The following is a 14333-nucleotide window of genomic DNA, read 5'->3' on the forward strand; positions in this document are numbered from 1 at the left end:
TATTTATCCAGTTTTAGTTAGCCATCTAACTAAGGAACTGCAGGGCACTATTATTTATAAAATACACCATTATTGGCCTTATAGGAAATGAGTCAAGGAAGCCAATAATTACATTTATATTTCCATATTAGGTCTTGGGGTTCTTCAGTTAAAGCCAATAATATAATCGAAATAAAGTTATGATCTCCTTTCTTCGCCTTTTGCACGGATCTGCCATCTTGCTACCTGCAAACGCATGCGCAAAATGTGCATTTTTGTTTCTCACGTTTTTCTAGCAACGCACCAGAAGGCTTTTGCAACGTGTACGCGGTAATTACATGCGTTTGACAGGAGTACACATGTATACACAGCGCACAGGTAGAACCTCGTTTTGAGATAACCATGCGATCGGTGAATAGAATCTATATTATTCCTCTTGTGTGTCAGCTTTATTTGTTTCAATATTTGAGTGCAAACAGCACTGGATCATGTTCCCCTCTGACCCGCCTTCATGGGACTTCAGTAATTTACAATAAATTTCAGTATCTTGTAGGCCATTGCAATAATTGCCACCCTAATAATGATGATTCAGAGATGCCGATGTGCACATTGCATTTCACATTATTGCACAGTCATCACCAGGGATCCATCACATTCAGGATTTCAGGATTTACAGGAATGGTCTATTGTTCAGTTTTGAAACAGTGAGGCAAGCAAGCTGATAGGAGATAGTACCAAGTCAATCGCTTTATGGAGATTTGAGAGAGGAATTGAGAGCATGTAGGAAGTCGTTACAGACTTGTTGTCTTCCGGTACTCAACATTAGTTTTGTTTACCCAGACAAGTGGTTGCATTTATTATCTGTGTTTAATTTTGGTTTTTGATGGATGGGACTTTGATAAGGAAGAGGATGTTTGTGAGTTTTATTGTGAAAAAGAATATTACTATTAGTATTCTTGGTCATTAGAATTGTTCTAACTACATTGTTTCTATCAACATGAACATCGCCATATAAATGGGGGTCCAGTAAGTCTAATTTATTTTGGCATGTAAAATACGCAATTGCATTTTTTTTGAAGATCTTTTCCAACTATTTTTTAATGATTGCATCATGTGATGTTAGGTACAGGGACTCTCCAAATCCACACACAAAAAAAAAGCAAAACAATATTTTTTTTTCTTTTTTAGATTTTTGCGTTTTTGGCTTTGGCAAATCAGGTGCGTTTTAAGACTCCAAAATCTCGTATTCTTAGCAGCCCTAGGCAAAAATTTGCAGGCTTTTGAATTCACGGTTCTGAATTTAAATGCAAAAAGTTTGAAAATAAAACCCCGGTAAAAATTTGCTGCTGCACAGTATTTGCTTTATAACTCTATGATTGGTTACTAAGTATTTCATACATCACTCATTTGTGAGCACAAAAAGCATATGCTTGCTTTCTGAATTACAGTATTTGCATACGCTTTGCCTCTCAATCAACATGTATTAATCATCACAATTCAGAAAATATGAATTTGATAAAATAGAAAAGCTGACATTTCACTTTTCAGACTCTTTTATCACTCTCAGTTCTGGTTTCGAGTAGTTAACTTGTTATCATGAAATTATTATGTACCGTGGCACTTGCTTGGTTTCAGCCTCAAATATAACAGGAACTAAAATCAAGTGGATAATTTGTTTTGTTTCGATTATTGAAGGCTGATTTAATATCTGAAATTAAAATTTGTGTCAAATTGTAAAGCACTTTTTATTCAATTTGATAGCCAGTTTGACCTACATGTAAATTGCAGTGTTGCTATAATTTTGAAACTCTTCAAAAGGTTGAAGCATCTGGGCCAGCTGCAATGCTACAATAGCCTATATTAGAAATGAACACTTTCTAATACTTTCATTTAATTCAAAACTCTGTCTCCTTTCCTCACCCCCTCTAACCATTTACTGCCCCCTTTTACTTATAACTTGATCTTTATGGCATTTCAAAACAGTTAGGCCTAGATTTATATATTGAAAACATAACCAGGGTCAGAAATTCGCAATCAAGTGCGAAAATCCTTTTGGATTCTCCCAATGGAATTTTACGAGAATCCATTTCTAATTCTTGCAATTTTGTTGACTAGAATCTTTGCGAGAATGTATTCTCGGATTCTTGCTGGATTTCTAATATTTCACATATTGTTGAATGGATGAAATAAAACGATTGAATGATTGAACTCTGATGACAAATTTATAATTTGTTTTCAACATTTTGGTGTGTTTTTAATATTTCTGAATTCAATTAATTCAGTTACAAATGTTGTATCTGATTTGGCACATCATCTTGGTGTCTGTCTGTTAGGGATTTGAATTATAAAATGTCCATTTTAAGAGCAAGGTCAACATGATTGTAACGAGTTTTGGTTTAATTAATAACTTGATGACACACATAACACACCTTGTACTATTAGCCTAACCCTTGACAGAATGCTACAACAAGTTAACATATTAATGCACTGACTCACTAGGTAAATAGTACGTTAAAACATCATTCCGTTGTTATGAAGAAAGGCAATCCACACAGCAGCATAGGTCCTCATTAGTGCACATTAATGTTGTACTGCGTAAAAAATTCTTTCTTCTGGTGTGTTTCTTGTATTGCACGGTTACTAAGGCCGTAATAACTAGTGTATAAAAAAAGTGTGTACTTTGTATTTTCAGACCAGAATCCAGATTGTTGCACACTAATGTCCTAAGTATCCTCTGCACATTTGTAGCTATAACCTCATCACTTCAATTTGCATGTGACCTGATTCATACAGGTGCAGTGTTGCCAGTTTCACAGTTCACATTTTAGTGCACAAAATAGTTGTACACTGCCTAAAATTGAACTTGCAATTTAAAAGCAAGAAAGTCGTAACTTGATTTGTCATTGTACTTTTCAACATCGGAAACGTTCAGAAAATCAGGCCATGTTCACCACGTGCGCATTCATCATTGTGGTAATACGGTTGTATAAATTCATGTAAGCACTCACCAGTGATGTGCATTATGCAAAGCGCAACCATGGCAACCAGCGTAAGTGCTGTGCAAAATAGCTGCTTGATGACATAGAATTGTAAACTGGGTCATCATAAACAAACAACTGTCTTCAGAAAATTTGGATTTGAAAAAAAGATCTGTTTATAAATGCGCTTGAAAAAGGTTGTTGCATTCAGATGGAGATAGTGAAGAGTAAAAGTGACAAATCGCAGTGATAAGCATTATTTTCATAAAATTACAGTAGTCATGTTCAGACGGTCATATAATTCATGAGGATTGGAGTGCTCGAGTATTACAATTCCTAAGTCAATCCGGAGTGTGTGTCCACACGACCAAGTTGCATCCTGGAAGGCCTGATGACATCAGCTCTGGAATTGTAACCGGAAGCTTACTGTGATCTGGCTAGTGGCATGCTGAATTGAGCCTTTATATTGTATAATTAAAAACTAATTAAAAAAGGTCATAGGTTAAGCTCAGTGCTCAAGAAGCGCAAAATGTATCATTCACATGGTAGCTGAGGATCACACAGGGAAATTGGGAAATCCCTTAAGGTAGGAAACTCGGTTCCCACACGTCGGCAAGGAAAAAATTATAAAAAATATTCCGCCTCCTTGTGTACACCTCTTGATTTTTGGCTCTGAGCGGAGCTTATCAGTGCCTTTGTCATGCAACTAACTAGCATTCATTTTCAGGCCACAATACGCTGTTGGTTTTTATGCTAAGGATCATTTAATGACTGATATGAAGACTTAAGTTTCGCTTTCTAAGTTTGGCTAAGTTATTTTCGAATCGATTGCACTCCAGATTTTATTGAAATTCAGGCGATAAAAGTATTATTTTTGGGTAAAAAGACCAAAATAGTCACGATAATCGAGTTATATCTTGGTTCCTGTGTGTGCTAGAGATTATTCTGGTCTGTATAATTTAAGATGCGTAATACAGACGGAAACCAATGGAGGTACATTTCTTAAGATTTAGTTCAGATCAGAAATTATTTGACTACTTCTTAACTTTTCTTCACTATTTCTTTATAATTTAAATAAAGAGATAGGTAAGGAATGTCAAAAATAGTCAAGAACATGTCTGAATCTTGAATAAATCCCGAATAAATCTGAACAAATGACTTTTCTGGGGACTATTTGGCTTGCGCAAGTGCAGTAATGCGAAAGCACTGTGCCGATTTTTTTGTTAAAGGTCACGTTTTTACCGATAAGCTGCGATGCTCAACAAACTTCGTACTTTTCTATGAGGCTATTTTGAACCAATAAATCGATTAGTTTTTCTTGATTGATGACATCACCATTTCTGAACCAATCAGCAAACAGTTTTGTGTGATTGATCGATTCTTGCAGTAGTCTCCACAGCAGCCAGTTTGGTTCCGCCCTTCCACACAAACATTTTTGTGGAGGGAGCGTAACCAAACTGGCTGCATAGGAGACTAAGTTCACTGACCCACTGACCTTGCAAACTCAACCACAGAGAGCTACGGTGCATAATCGAGGTGAAAATACGCTAGTTTGTTTACCATTCTGAGCTCATGAGCTTCTGGTAAATGTCATTCCGAAGCATTTGCGAGCATACCATAATATTTTTTTAATTAAATATAAAGATGTTTATTTAAGTTATTTGTAAAATTCAGCGATGGACTTAATATAGAAGTGGTTTGATTTTAGTTGTAAACGCGGGACTCGACCGGCATGACAAGTTGAACATGTGAAGTTCCAAATTCGGAAGCCATGTACTACTATTCCATGTACGTAGGTCTCACACGAACTGCTCTGAGGTTATACTGACTACTAGATTGTCTACTTTTGTACTTTCGTAAGTGATGAAATTGAAGAAAAAATCATGAAGTGAAATCTATCAGAAATAAACACTGATGTGATGTAGGCTAGTCCTGCTTAATCGGAGTACAGCATCCAGACCAGGCAGATCCAGATCCGAACAGAACTTACGATTGTTCGGTTGGACCGGTTCAACACACATGACACAACAGACATGTCAGGACAGAACAGTTTTGGTGTTTACAAAAAATGCAAATGATCTCAAGTCACAAAAATTTGTTATAAAATTTCATTTTTGTCTCGCCTCAGTATTTCTGTCTGTCCGGGGTGTGGATGTCCGTGTGTCCGCCTGGAGCTGTATCTGGGAAACTGTAAGACCTACGAGTACGTGGGCGCTACTTGGTGGGAGGAAGGGTATCTAAGTTTGCTCCGTAATTGTATGTTTTCGGTGAAAAATAATGCAAATTAACATAGCTAATTTGCATAATTTATGCAAAAAATCAGCGCAAATTGATAAAATTTCATTTCTGAACTTTGTTCAGGATGGGACTTAGTAATCACTATTTCCGTCTGTGTGTGGGGGTGGGATGTCCGAATGTTTGTCCGGAGCTGTATCTGGGGAACCGTAAGACCTACGGGGGCGCTTACTTGGTGGGAGGAAGGGTATCCAAGTTTGCTCCGTAATTGTATGTTTTCGGTGAAAATATGCAAATTAACATAGCTAATTTGCATAATTTATGCGAATATCAGCGCAAATTGATAGCGGTGCATGGTAACGAAACCTTGTGACAGGAATGATACACACCTGCTGATCACCTGATTAGTTTTTGGCGAAAAGTATGCGCATTTAGTTGTTAAGTTGCATAATTTATGCGGAACGCTTCTACAAAATGGTTGGAAATCTGAAGAAATCCGCCTTGTGAAGCTGTTTCTGGGGATCCGTAAGAATGCTAAGCCCTATGATGATGAAACGTGGTGGGGTAGCATGACCAGAGGATCTCGACCTGATTCGATTTTCAGCGCAAAATATGGTAATTACCTACCTAATTTGCATAATTTATGCATAATATGCAAAAACCTTTTTTCTCGGAGACTAGGGGTCGCACATTCTTCAAACTTGGTGGGCGGGTGCATCTTGACCCCAGACAGAACAAGTTTGTATTGGTTAGTGGGTGAAGGTCACTCGAGGTCATCCAGGGGTCATCTAAGGTCAAATTACTAAAAACTGTCGTATGGGCATGAAACTTGGTGGGTACAGTTAACATTTAGAGTCAAATTTTCTGACGGTCATTTTGGGGTCATCCGAGGTCACTTAGGGGTCATCCGAGGTCAAATTACTAAAACTGTCGTATGAGCATGAAACTTGATGGATACACTTAACATTATGAGTCAAAGTTTGGAAGGTAATTTCGGGGTCATCCAAGGTCACCAAGGGGTCATCTGAGGTCAAATTACTAAAACTGTCGTATGGGCATGAAACTTGGTGGGTACAGTCAACATTTAGAGTCAAATTATCGGACGGTCATTTCGGGGTCATCCAAGGTCACCAAGGGGTCACCTGAGGTCAAATTACTAAAAACTTGTATGGGCATGAAACTTGGTGGGTACACTTAACATTTAGAGTCAAATTTTCAGACGGTTATTTTGGGGTCATCTGAGGTCACCAAGGGGTCATCTGAGGTCAAATTACTAAAAACTGTTGTATGGGCATGAAACTTTGTGGGTACAGTCAACATTTAGAGTCAAATTTTTGGAAGGTCATTTCGGGGTCATCCGAGGTCACCCAGGGGTCATCTGAGGTTAAGTTACTAAAAACTCGCATGGGCATGAAACTTGGTGGGTACAGTCAACATTTCAAGCCAAATTTTTGGAATGTCATTTTGGGGTCATCCAAGGTCACTCAGGGGTCATCTGTGGTCAAATTACTAAAACCTCATGTGGATATGAAACTTATTGATGGATGTATTATGCTCTGCAAATAAGATATAGCTACCAACCAGCAAGATGTATGATGGCATGTGATCTGGCACATACAATGTATATGATTTCACCTGTTGCACATTCGACTGCAATTACTTTCACATTCAAAAAAGCACAGAGCCACAGCGCCATTGGTGCTCTTGTTATGAGTAAACTACACACCCCAATGCTTGAAACCACAAAATATTTGAGTTGCTAATTTGCATTAATTAATGAATATCAATTAATTAGTTCAACCTTAATTTTACGACTAATAATTATTGCTAGCAAAAACTTGAACTCTGATTCCAACTTTTACTATCGGAAAAATTGTAAATAAATATTATCTAAAATCTCTCGCCAGCTTTTTCGCCTAAGTCCATTAATTACGTAATAGCATGTGTTTCTAGTCTGTGAAAATATTGATGTCGTTAAAAATTTATTTCTGCTTAAAGAAGCTGAAAAGTAACAAAAGCTGGCGAGAGAATTTAGGTAATCTTGTTGTGTTTAACTTTCAATTTTAAAAAAATGTCTACATTAAGTCAATTTTTGTGACAATAATTCTGAAAATCCCCTATTTTAGGCATTTTTTACAGAAAACACTTTTGAGTGTGTAAGTGTCCAAATATTACGTAGCAGATGGCAAATTTCATTCATAAAGAAAGATCTATTTACAACAATCAATCTTTGCTACTTCAAAAGTCTCTGACCAAACACTAATACTTTCACTGGGTGGGAAAACACTATTCAGATAAATCCTTCAAAAGGTAAACAAAACTTTTTTCCACTAAACAGGGAGTCTTGTTGTCATAATTTTGCTGGCTGCCGTGGTCTTTTTTTTTTTTTTTTTAGGTGTGTTAACAGTGTTATCGCAATTGGAAAAAAAAAATTTTAGGCGATGCCCGGCGCTGCATGGGCTCCTTTGGTTGTAGTTTGTACAGTGTTTAATGGAACAGGTCCATGGCGAAATCATGAAATTTACCCGACACGTAAAACCCAATAATAATGGTTCAGTTTCAGAAACATGCATATCTACACTTTATTTATGACTTTGAGGTATTGGATATTTACCAAATTGACTGGTAAGTTAATTGTGCACTAAAACTAGTGAAAACCTGGGAGCCAAAATAGCTCCGTATAAGCGGTGTACGTGTGTGTATGAGTGTAGCGATTGCTCGCAGCTGAATTCCCGGTTGCAAATTCAAGAGCCCGGGGAGCCGAGTGTGTTGAATTTTGTCGCTCGCTAAATGTTATAAAGCACTGAGAATTTCATATATTCTTACTGTACAACTCATAGCATTCTAAAAATTTCCCAGAAAAATCAGACAAAATGTTCAATGAAACAATGCTACGCAATGTTATTATTTTATTCATACATGCACGATACTATTGTGATTTGTGCAATATCAATGAGACGGCTAAGTTAGTGAAAATTGACATTTCGTTTTTTGCGGATTCTGAACGATTTAAATGATGCCCCGATCTGTAATTTGGGGAAGATATTTATTACAGGATAGGGTACAATTAAGGAAATTTTGAGGGGATTCGGTGCATGACACGATAGCCGACGATCCGACCTTAAACTTTGGGGGATAAATTTTGGGGCAAACAATATTTGTAAGTCAAATCTCCCACAAAGAGCTCAGCATTTCTTCATTTCTTCATCTACATTGTACTATCTTCACGCTGATTCTATCCTGATGCCAAAATTGACAGGAAGGTGCTCTCTGTAGATTTTTTCCCAGGCTCTGCCCCTGCAGGCCCTGTAAGGTACATGTAGCAGTTGATTGCAGTTCAAATGAAGTGTGCAATATAAATTAACACAGAAATTATCTTAGTATGGAATTAGATTAATTTCAATCAATTGTAATTGATAATAATTACGCCCTAATTAAAAGTATGCCAACTGTTAATGATATTAATTAAAAACTATCATTATGAAATAACTACATGATGCCATTTGAGAAATAAAATGTATAGTTACAACCATATCATGGGCTTGATGCCAGTAATTTATTTCATTCTACTCGTCATCTTGTGCAGGTACAAAGGTGCGATAATAACTATTTGCTGTTCGATATTTGCTTAGACTATTTTATCAAATAAATTGTAGATAATCAGCCGGCTGGTGTTGGTAATAATGTGGGTTTTGGACAGGGAAGTGTTGTGACTGGATAGACACTATCTACATGAAGCAATGAATAATTATTATTCTGATATAATACGATAGCATTGTTTGCTTCGGTGGGGCAGGTTTATTTGTTTTAGACCGTTATTGGATATTGAACATTCACTACTTCCTTGTCTCTAATCTGTATCAGCGATCACCAGACAAAACGGTCTTTTTTCCTAGATGGCACTAATTTTGAACTACAGAAGTTGACCTCATGTTAAAAGCAGTACAAATTTTGGTAGGGCTCAACCGATATGGCATTTGTCTACCGATCCGATATCCATTTTATAATATTGGTCGATATCCGATCCGATATTAAAAAAAAAAAATCGGCGACTTTGGAGAACCACTGAACCTATTCTGAAGTGCTAGGATCATTAGGATCATTCACAGTTTTATTTTTTTTTACCAATATCCGATCCGATCCGATATTGCAAATATGAAATATCGGCCCGATACGATATCGGATCCGACAGGTGGCGAATGGCATGATAGAGCCGGCAACTTGTGAAACCGCCCGGCAGTATGGCATTTTCCATATACCTGGTTAGTTTTGTGGGGTTCATTATCGAACCCCAACGGTTTTAGCTTGTATTTATATTATTTATTAACATAGGCCTATACTATTTGTTTGTGAAATTTCAAGCATTTTAAAATTTTAAAATAATCCCATTCAATTACACAGTTGACAATGGAAATTTACTGAATTTAGAGAATGCACGGCGACCACCACCTGGGATCCGATAATCGGTTGAGCCCTATTTGGTACCTAAAGAATTGAAATTAAACATTTTACTTACAATCCATATAACATTTTTCCGAGAAATTTGAACCCATTGGTATAGAAAAAAAATGCCAAAATTGCCAAAACCTTCCCTCACCCAATGACCCATCCATATACAGATACATTCATCTTCTATGGCAACTGACATATATATAATTTCTTACAGCAGCAGAATAAATGTAAAGCTTTGATACATGTGAAAGCTGTGTATAAAACTAAAAATGTTTAGTTTAGTAAATTTGAGTTTGCAGTATGTACATGTATTACAGTCAAATATGAATCCTTTTTAGCCAATCAGCTTAGTACAAATATTTTCCTACAAGAAAAAAATACGCAGAATTGATTTATATTATTTAGAGTCACTTTAAAATCTATTCCTGTTGCTCTTCACAATTTGTATGTGTAGGTGACCTTCCATTTGGAAAAGCAATTTTGCTTTTTACATGAATATTTTCAATAATTTAAAATTTAAAATTTACACATCTGCACTTTGTACTAAGTGCATAAGAGACAATTGACTTTATGATGTACTGTATCAAGGGTTGAGAGCCAGAAAGACTTAACTCATAACGACCTGATCCTACAAAATGAGCATTAAGTCGCCAGGGTAATATAAAAGACACAGTCCATTAAACATGACAAAATTCAATAAAAAACAAAAGAAATTCTGCAGGAAATATTGATTTTTAAAGACCAAAAGCAAGGTTTGGTATGATTTTAAAGGGTATAAAATCAGGATTTCAAGTCTGGAATCTCTCTGAAACTGAAAGTTATTTTGTCAACTTCATGCTCATTTTATGCAGTACATTGTGAGTTGAGGCTTTCTGGTTGTGAACCCAAGAAATGTTTGAGTTCAGTGCATTAATTTCACTTCACACCTTTTGCACTCAAGATGCTATTAGTGAAATTTAAAATAAATACTCAAGTTTTTAAGTCTGTGTACATAAAAATAGCAAAATTAAAAGAAAGTTGATTTTTTTGCATGCACTCACGAAAAAATTAATTGAGCAAATATTAAGATATTTACATATCAGTTGTATTTAATCAGCGTTTTCAAGAGACTTTCAAATGGGCAGAAGGGCAGAAAGTCAAGGTCAAAATGACAGCAGTATCGTGTTTGCAAAAGCTAAATTATTCCATCCCATTGTTTTATCGTCTTTGTCACTGATCGGTGATGCCATGAGTTGTCAGTGTTAAGGCGTGACGTTCTGTGTGTAAAGCATTGTGCTGGTAATGCACGCTGAACGCTTCATGTGTAAAGCTTTGTAACACTCGGCTCAAGATGCAAATTATTGTTCAGTTTTGGGCTCTTTCGGTTAATTCAATGCTGTAGGAAGCTTTTTGGTCTCCCATTTGTGACAAACCGAAACCAAGATGGCTGATTTAACACAATATTTATGCACTGTGCAATTCTGAGTCAGTTTTCTTTAGGTCTAATGGGCTATTCCAGTCGTAATCCATACACCCCTTTTTGAACGCACATCCTGAATCTCCCACACAGGGGGTATAGATTTTAAATGGAGTCCTCCATTCAGGTAACCCATTTGAAATTTGCACTCCCTGTGTTGATGGTGTATGGATTTCAAATAGAATAGCCCAATCTTTTGACCACGCCAGGCAAATCACAAAAAGCCCAAAAGTTTGCGAAAGTACGGTACTGCTGGCAATACTCTCAAGGGCTGGTATGTTAATAATCCTCATATATTCGTGCATACAGGTCTCATTTAGGGTTGCCAAACGTACAACTTTTGAAGATTTTCCCTGCAACTTTTGACCAAATGTTTCTTGTCCTCATTGAAACCAATGGTTAAGAAAAATTTGACAACTATTCAACATTGGCTCCTGCAACTTTTGTTAGTTTCCACAAATTCCGGGCCCATGAAAATCAATGGTTAAGAAAAAGAATTGGGTGACTTTTCGATGATGTGACCTGAGATTTGGGCTGCAATTCTTTAGCAACCCTGGTCTAATTCAGGGCTCAGCTGCAGTTTAACGCCTGATCACTTCTCTGTGTTGCATCATACATCAATCGAGATTTTTATTAGATCGTTCATAAATTATTGTTGCCTTTGTCACTGTTTTTCTACAATGTTAATTCCCAGTAAAATTAAACATGATTCTGTTACATAATTAATTGGCTACTTAAATGGCTAGGCCCTCAAACATGCTCACTGTCGGAACACAGTAATGTTTTGTACACTCATTGAATGACTTATGAATATGCTGGGTACAAAAACTTTTTCTCTAAATAATGGCATGTGATGCAATTTTATCATACTTTAATTTCACTTCAACTAGAATGATGAGAATAAAGTAACTTACTGCTTGTGGAATAGGCACAATTTTAGGAGAATCAGTTTGATTCTCGCAATCTAAGTTTCAAAAGAATTGTTGCAAGACTTGACTCTTTAATTATTGCCAAATTTGCAGCCCAAACATCAGTTCTGAATAGATATAAACTACAGTTTTGAGGTCCATACCAAAAATTGGGAGTTGCGTGTGGCTCTTCAATGGAAGACATTGATCCCTCAAACTACACTTTATTTCAACATTCTGTGTGCTTACACTGATGAGCACTCTGTATTTTTACTCGGTATTACCCGGTAATCCACAATCCGATTCAGGCAACAACCACCATGTTTCTACAGGCGCTTAAAATAAGGGTTGCTTTGTGTACCGGAAGTACTGAAAGTATTTTCCTGACCCCCAAGCTGCTTTTAAGGTCACGATGTGATACATGAAATTAACATAAAAGATGTTCAACACCCAGCAACCGTTAACCGCTGTGTTTCCACTGGCAGAAATAACGGGTGTCACACCACATCGTCTACCTCATGAAGTGGATCATGGTTGCCTGGTGTCCACACCGCATCACTCTGAACCAATCTGTTTCCACTGGGCACATTAACCGGTAACACTCTAAACTAAACCGCATTACCCGCCAACCGTTCCCCAGTAGAAACACGCAGATTGTTAAAACGAGCATGACCGCATATCCAGGGGTAGCGTTAACCCCCGATCGGGGGTGAATGACCCCCTAAGTTTAACAAATATTAATTTTTCACCCTCCATATATTGGGAATGTGCAAGCTCGGGGGTGAACTCTGACCCTCTACTTTTGGACCTTACTCCTACCCCTGACTACACTGCAAAATATTTTTCACCCCCGAGATTTAATTTTCACCCCATGTATTTGGATTTTCTGCAAGCTCGGGAGTGAAAAACACGGAAAAACAACCCCCGACTTTCGGGCCTTAATGCTACCCCTGCGCATATCACAGTTACACAAACACAAACTGATGTAGATGTTTTCTTTCTTTTCTCAACAGTTTTTTTTAACCAAAGATGTCTGATGTAGATCATTCACCACACAGTCAGCATAGTAACAGACCAGGAGAACACATGTCGGACCCGCCGGACAAACCACCGGAGGATATGATACACGACGCACCGGTAAGATGGTAACGGGTTAACCACATGAAAACTCCTGCCGATTGGCCAAAAAGAAGTTTTCATTATCAATTGGACCAATCGGCAACATTGTTAGTTAATAATTTCACCATGCAAAACAATTGGGGTGAATTATTTGCAAAGCTCCATTCTGATTGGCGATTAAAGTGAAGATATCATGTAATTGACCAATCAGAGGCATTGTTAGATCGTCAGGTAGTGCTCAGGGGGTTAAAGGGCAGATTTCTCATACATGTACATTACCCAGAAATTCATAGACTCACTTTGGATAATTCAGCTGATTTGGTTGGAGACTGACACCTTTTTTTAAAATTTTTATTTATTTATTTATATTTATAACATTGAACCAAAGCCAGATAAAGCCCAATAGTGCTTAGAGGCTACTAAATTAGAGGGCCTACCCAATATGACGGGACAGCTATATAGGAAGAGGTCCGATAGGTACGATTTTAGAAGCAGGAGGAAAAACGGAGCACCCGGAGAAAAACCTGTGAGGATGAACATGGATCGGCAAACAAACTCACATACAATCCTGGGAATTGAACCCATGTCACAGTGATAAGAAGCAAGTGAGAAGACCACTGCACTAATCCTGGGATCTGCCCATGTACGTGACAAAGCCCATAAGAATGAAAATTAATATTACTAGCAACATCGAAATGCTTCAAAACAGCTTTTCTAATGATTTTTTTAAATTATATTTTTCACAGCCTGCAGCAGAACTAGAGCCAGCACCTGGTGAAGTACCACAGGAACAGACAAGACAACAGAAAAATCAACAGCAAAGACAAAGGAATCAGCAACAGCAACAGCAGAATCAACAGCGATCACAGAAACCTGGCAAATCTATCAAAGCTACAATCCTGTTACTGGATGATTCCGAGTTCCAATGTGAAATAGAGGTAAATAAATGTGTGTGTTTGTCTGTTTGTTTGTCGGTATGTCTTGACGTCAGCAACAGCAGAATCTACAGCGACCACAGAAACCTGGCATAATTGTCGAAGCTACAGTCCTGTTACCTGATGATTTTGAGTTCCTATGTGAAAGAGAGGTAAATAAAGGTGTTTGATGGCTGTGTGTTTGTCTATCTTGGCTAGAAATATTTTGTTTTGAGATATTTTTTAATATTTTTGCTTAAACATTTTATATTCTTGGACAGGGGTCCACAAA

General features: G+C 37.3%; 1 protein-coding gene across 14 annotated transcripts in view; it reads left to right on the forward strand.

Annotated features, from left to right (window-relative positions):
* The window catches only part of LOC140139799 (protein 4.1-like), a 228181-nt gene that overhangs the window by 82737 nt on the left and 131111 nt on the right, over positions 1–14333 (forward strand). For all 14 annotated transcript variants that reach the window (XM_072161510.1, XM_072161512.1, XM_072161518.1 and 11 more), the window contains exons 3-4: positions 13022–13145; positions 13874–14065. In XM_072161510.1, coding sequence (XP_072017611.1) covers positions 13038–13145; positions 13874–14065 — 300 coding nt within the window. In that variant the 5' untranslated portion in view covers positions 13022–13037. The remainder of the gene's footprint in view (positions 1–13021; positions 13146–13873; positions 14066–14333) is intronic.

The sequence above is a fragment of the Amphiura filiformis genome, chromosome 18 (genome assembly GCF_039555335.1).
Source record: "Amphiura filiformis chromosome 18, Afil_fr2py, whole genome shotgun sequence".
NCBI classification, from domain to species: Eukaryota; Metazoa; Echinodermata; class Ophiuroidea; order Amphilepidida; family Amphiuridae; genus Amphiura; species Amphiura filiformis.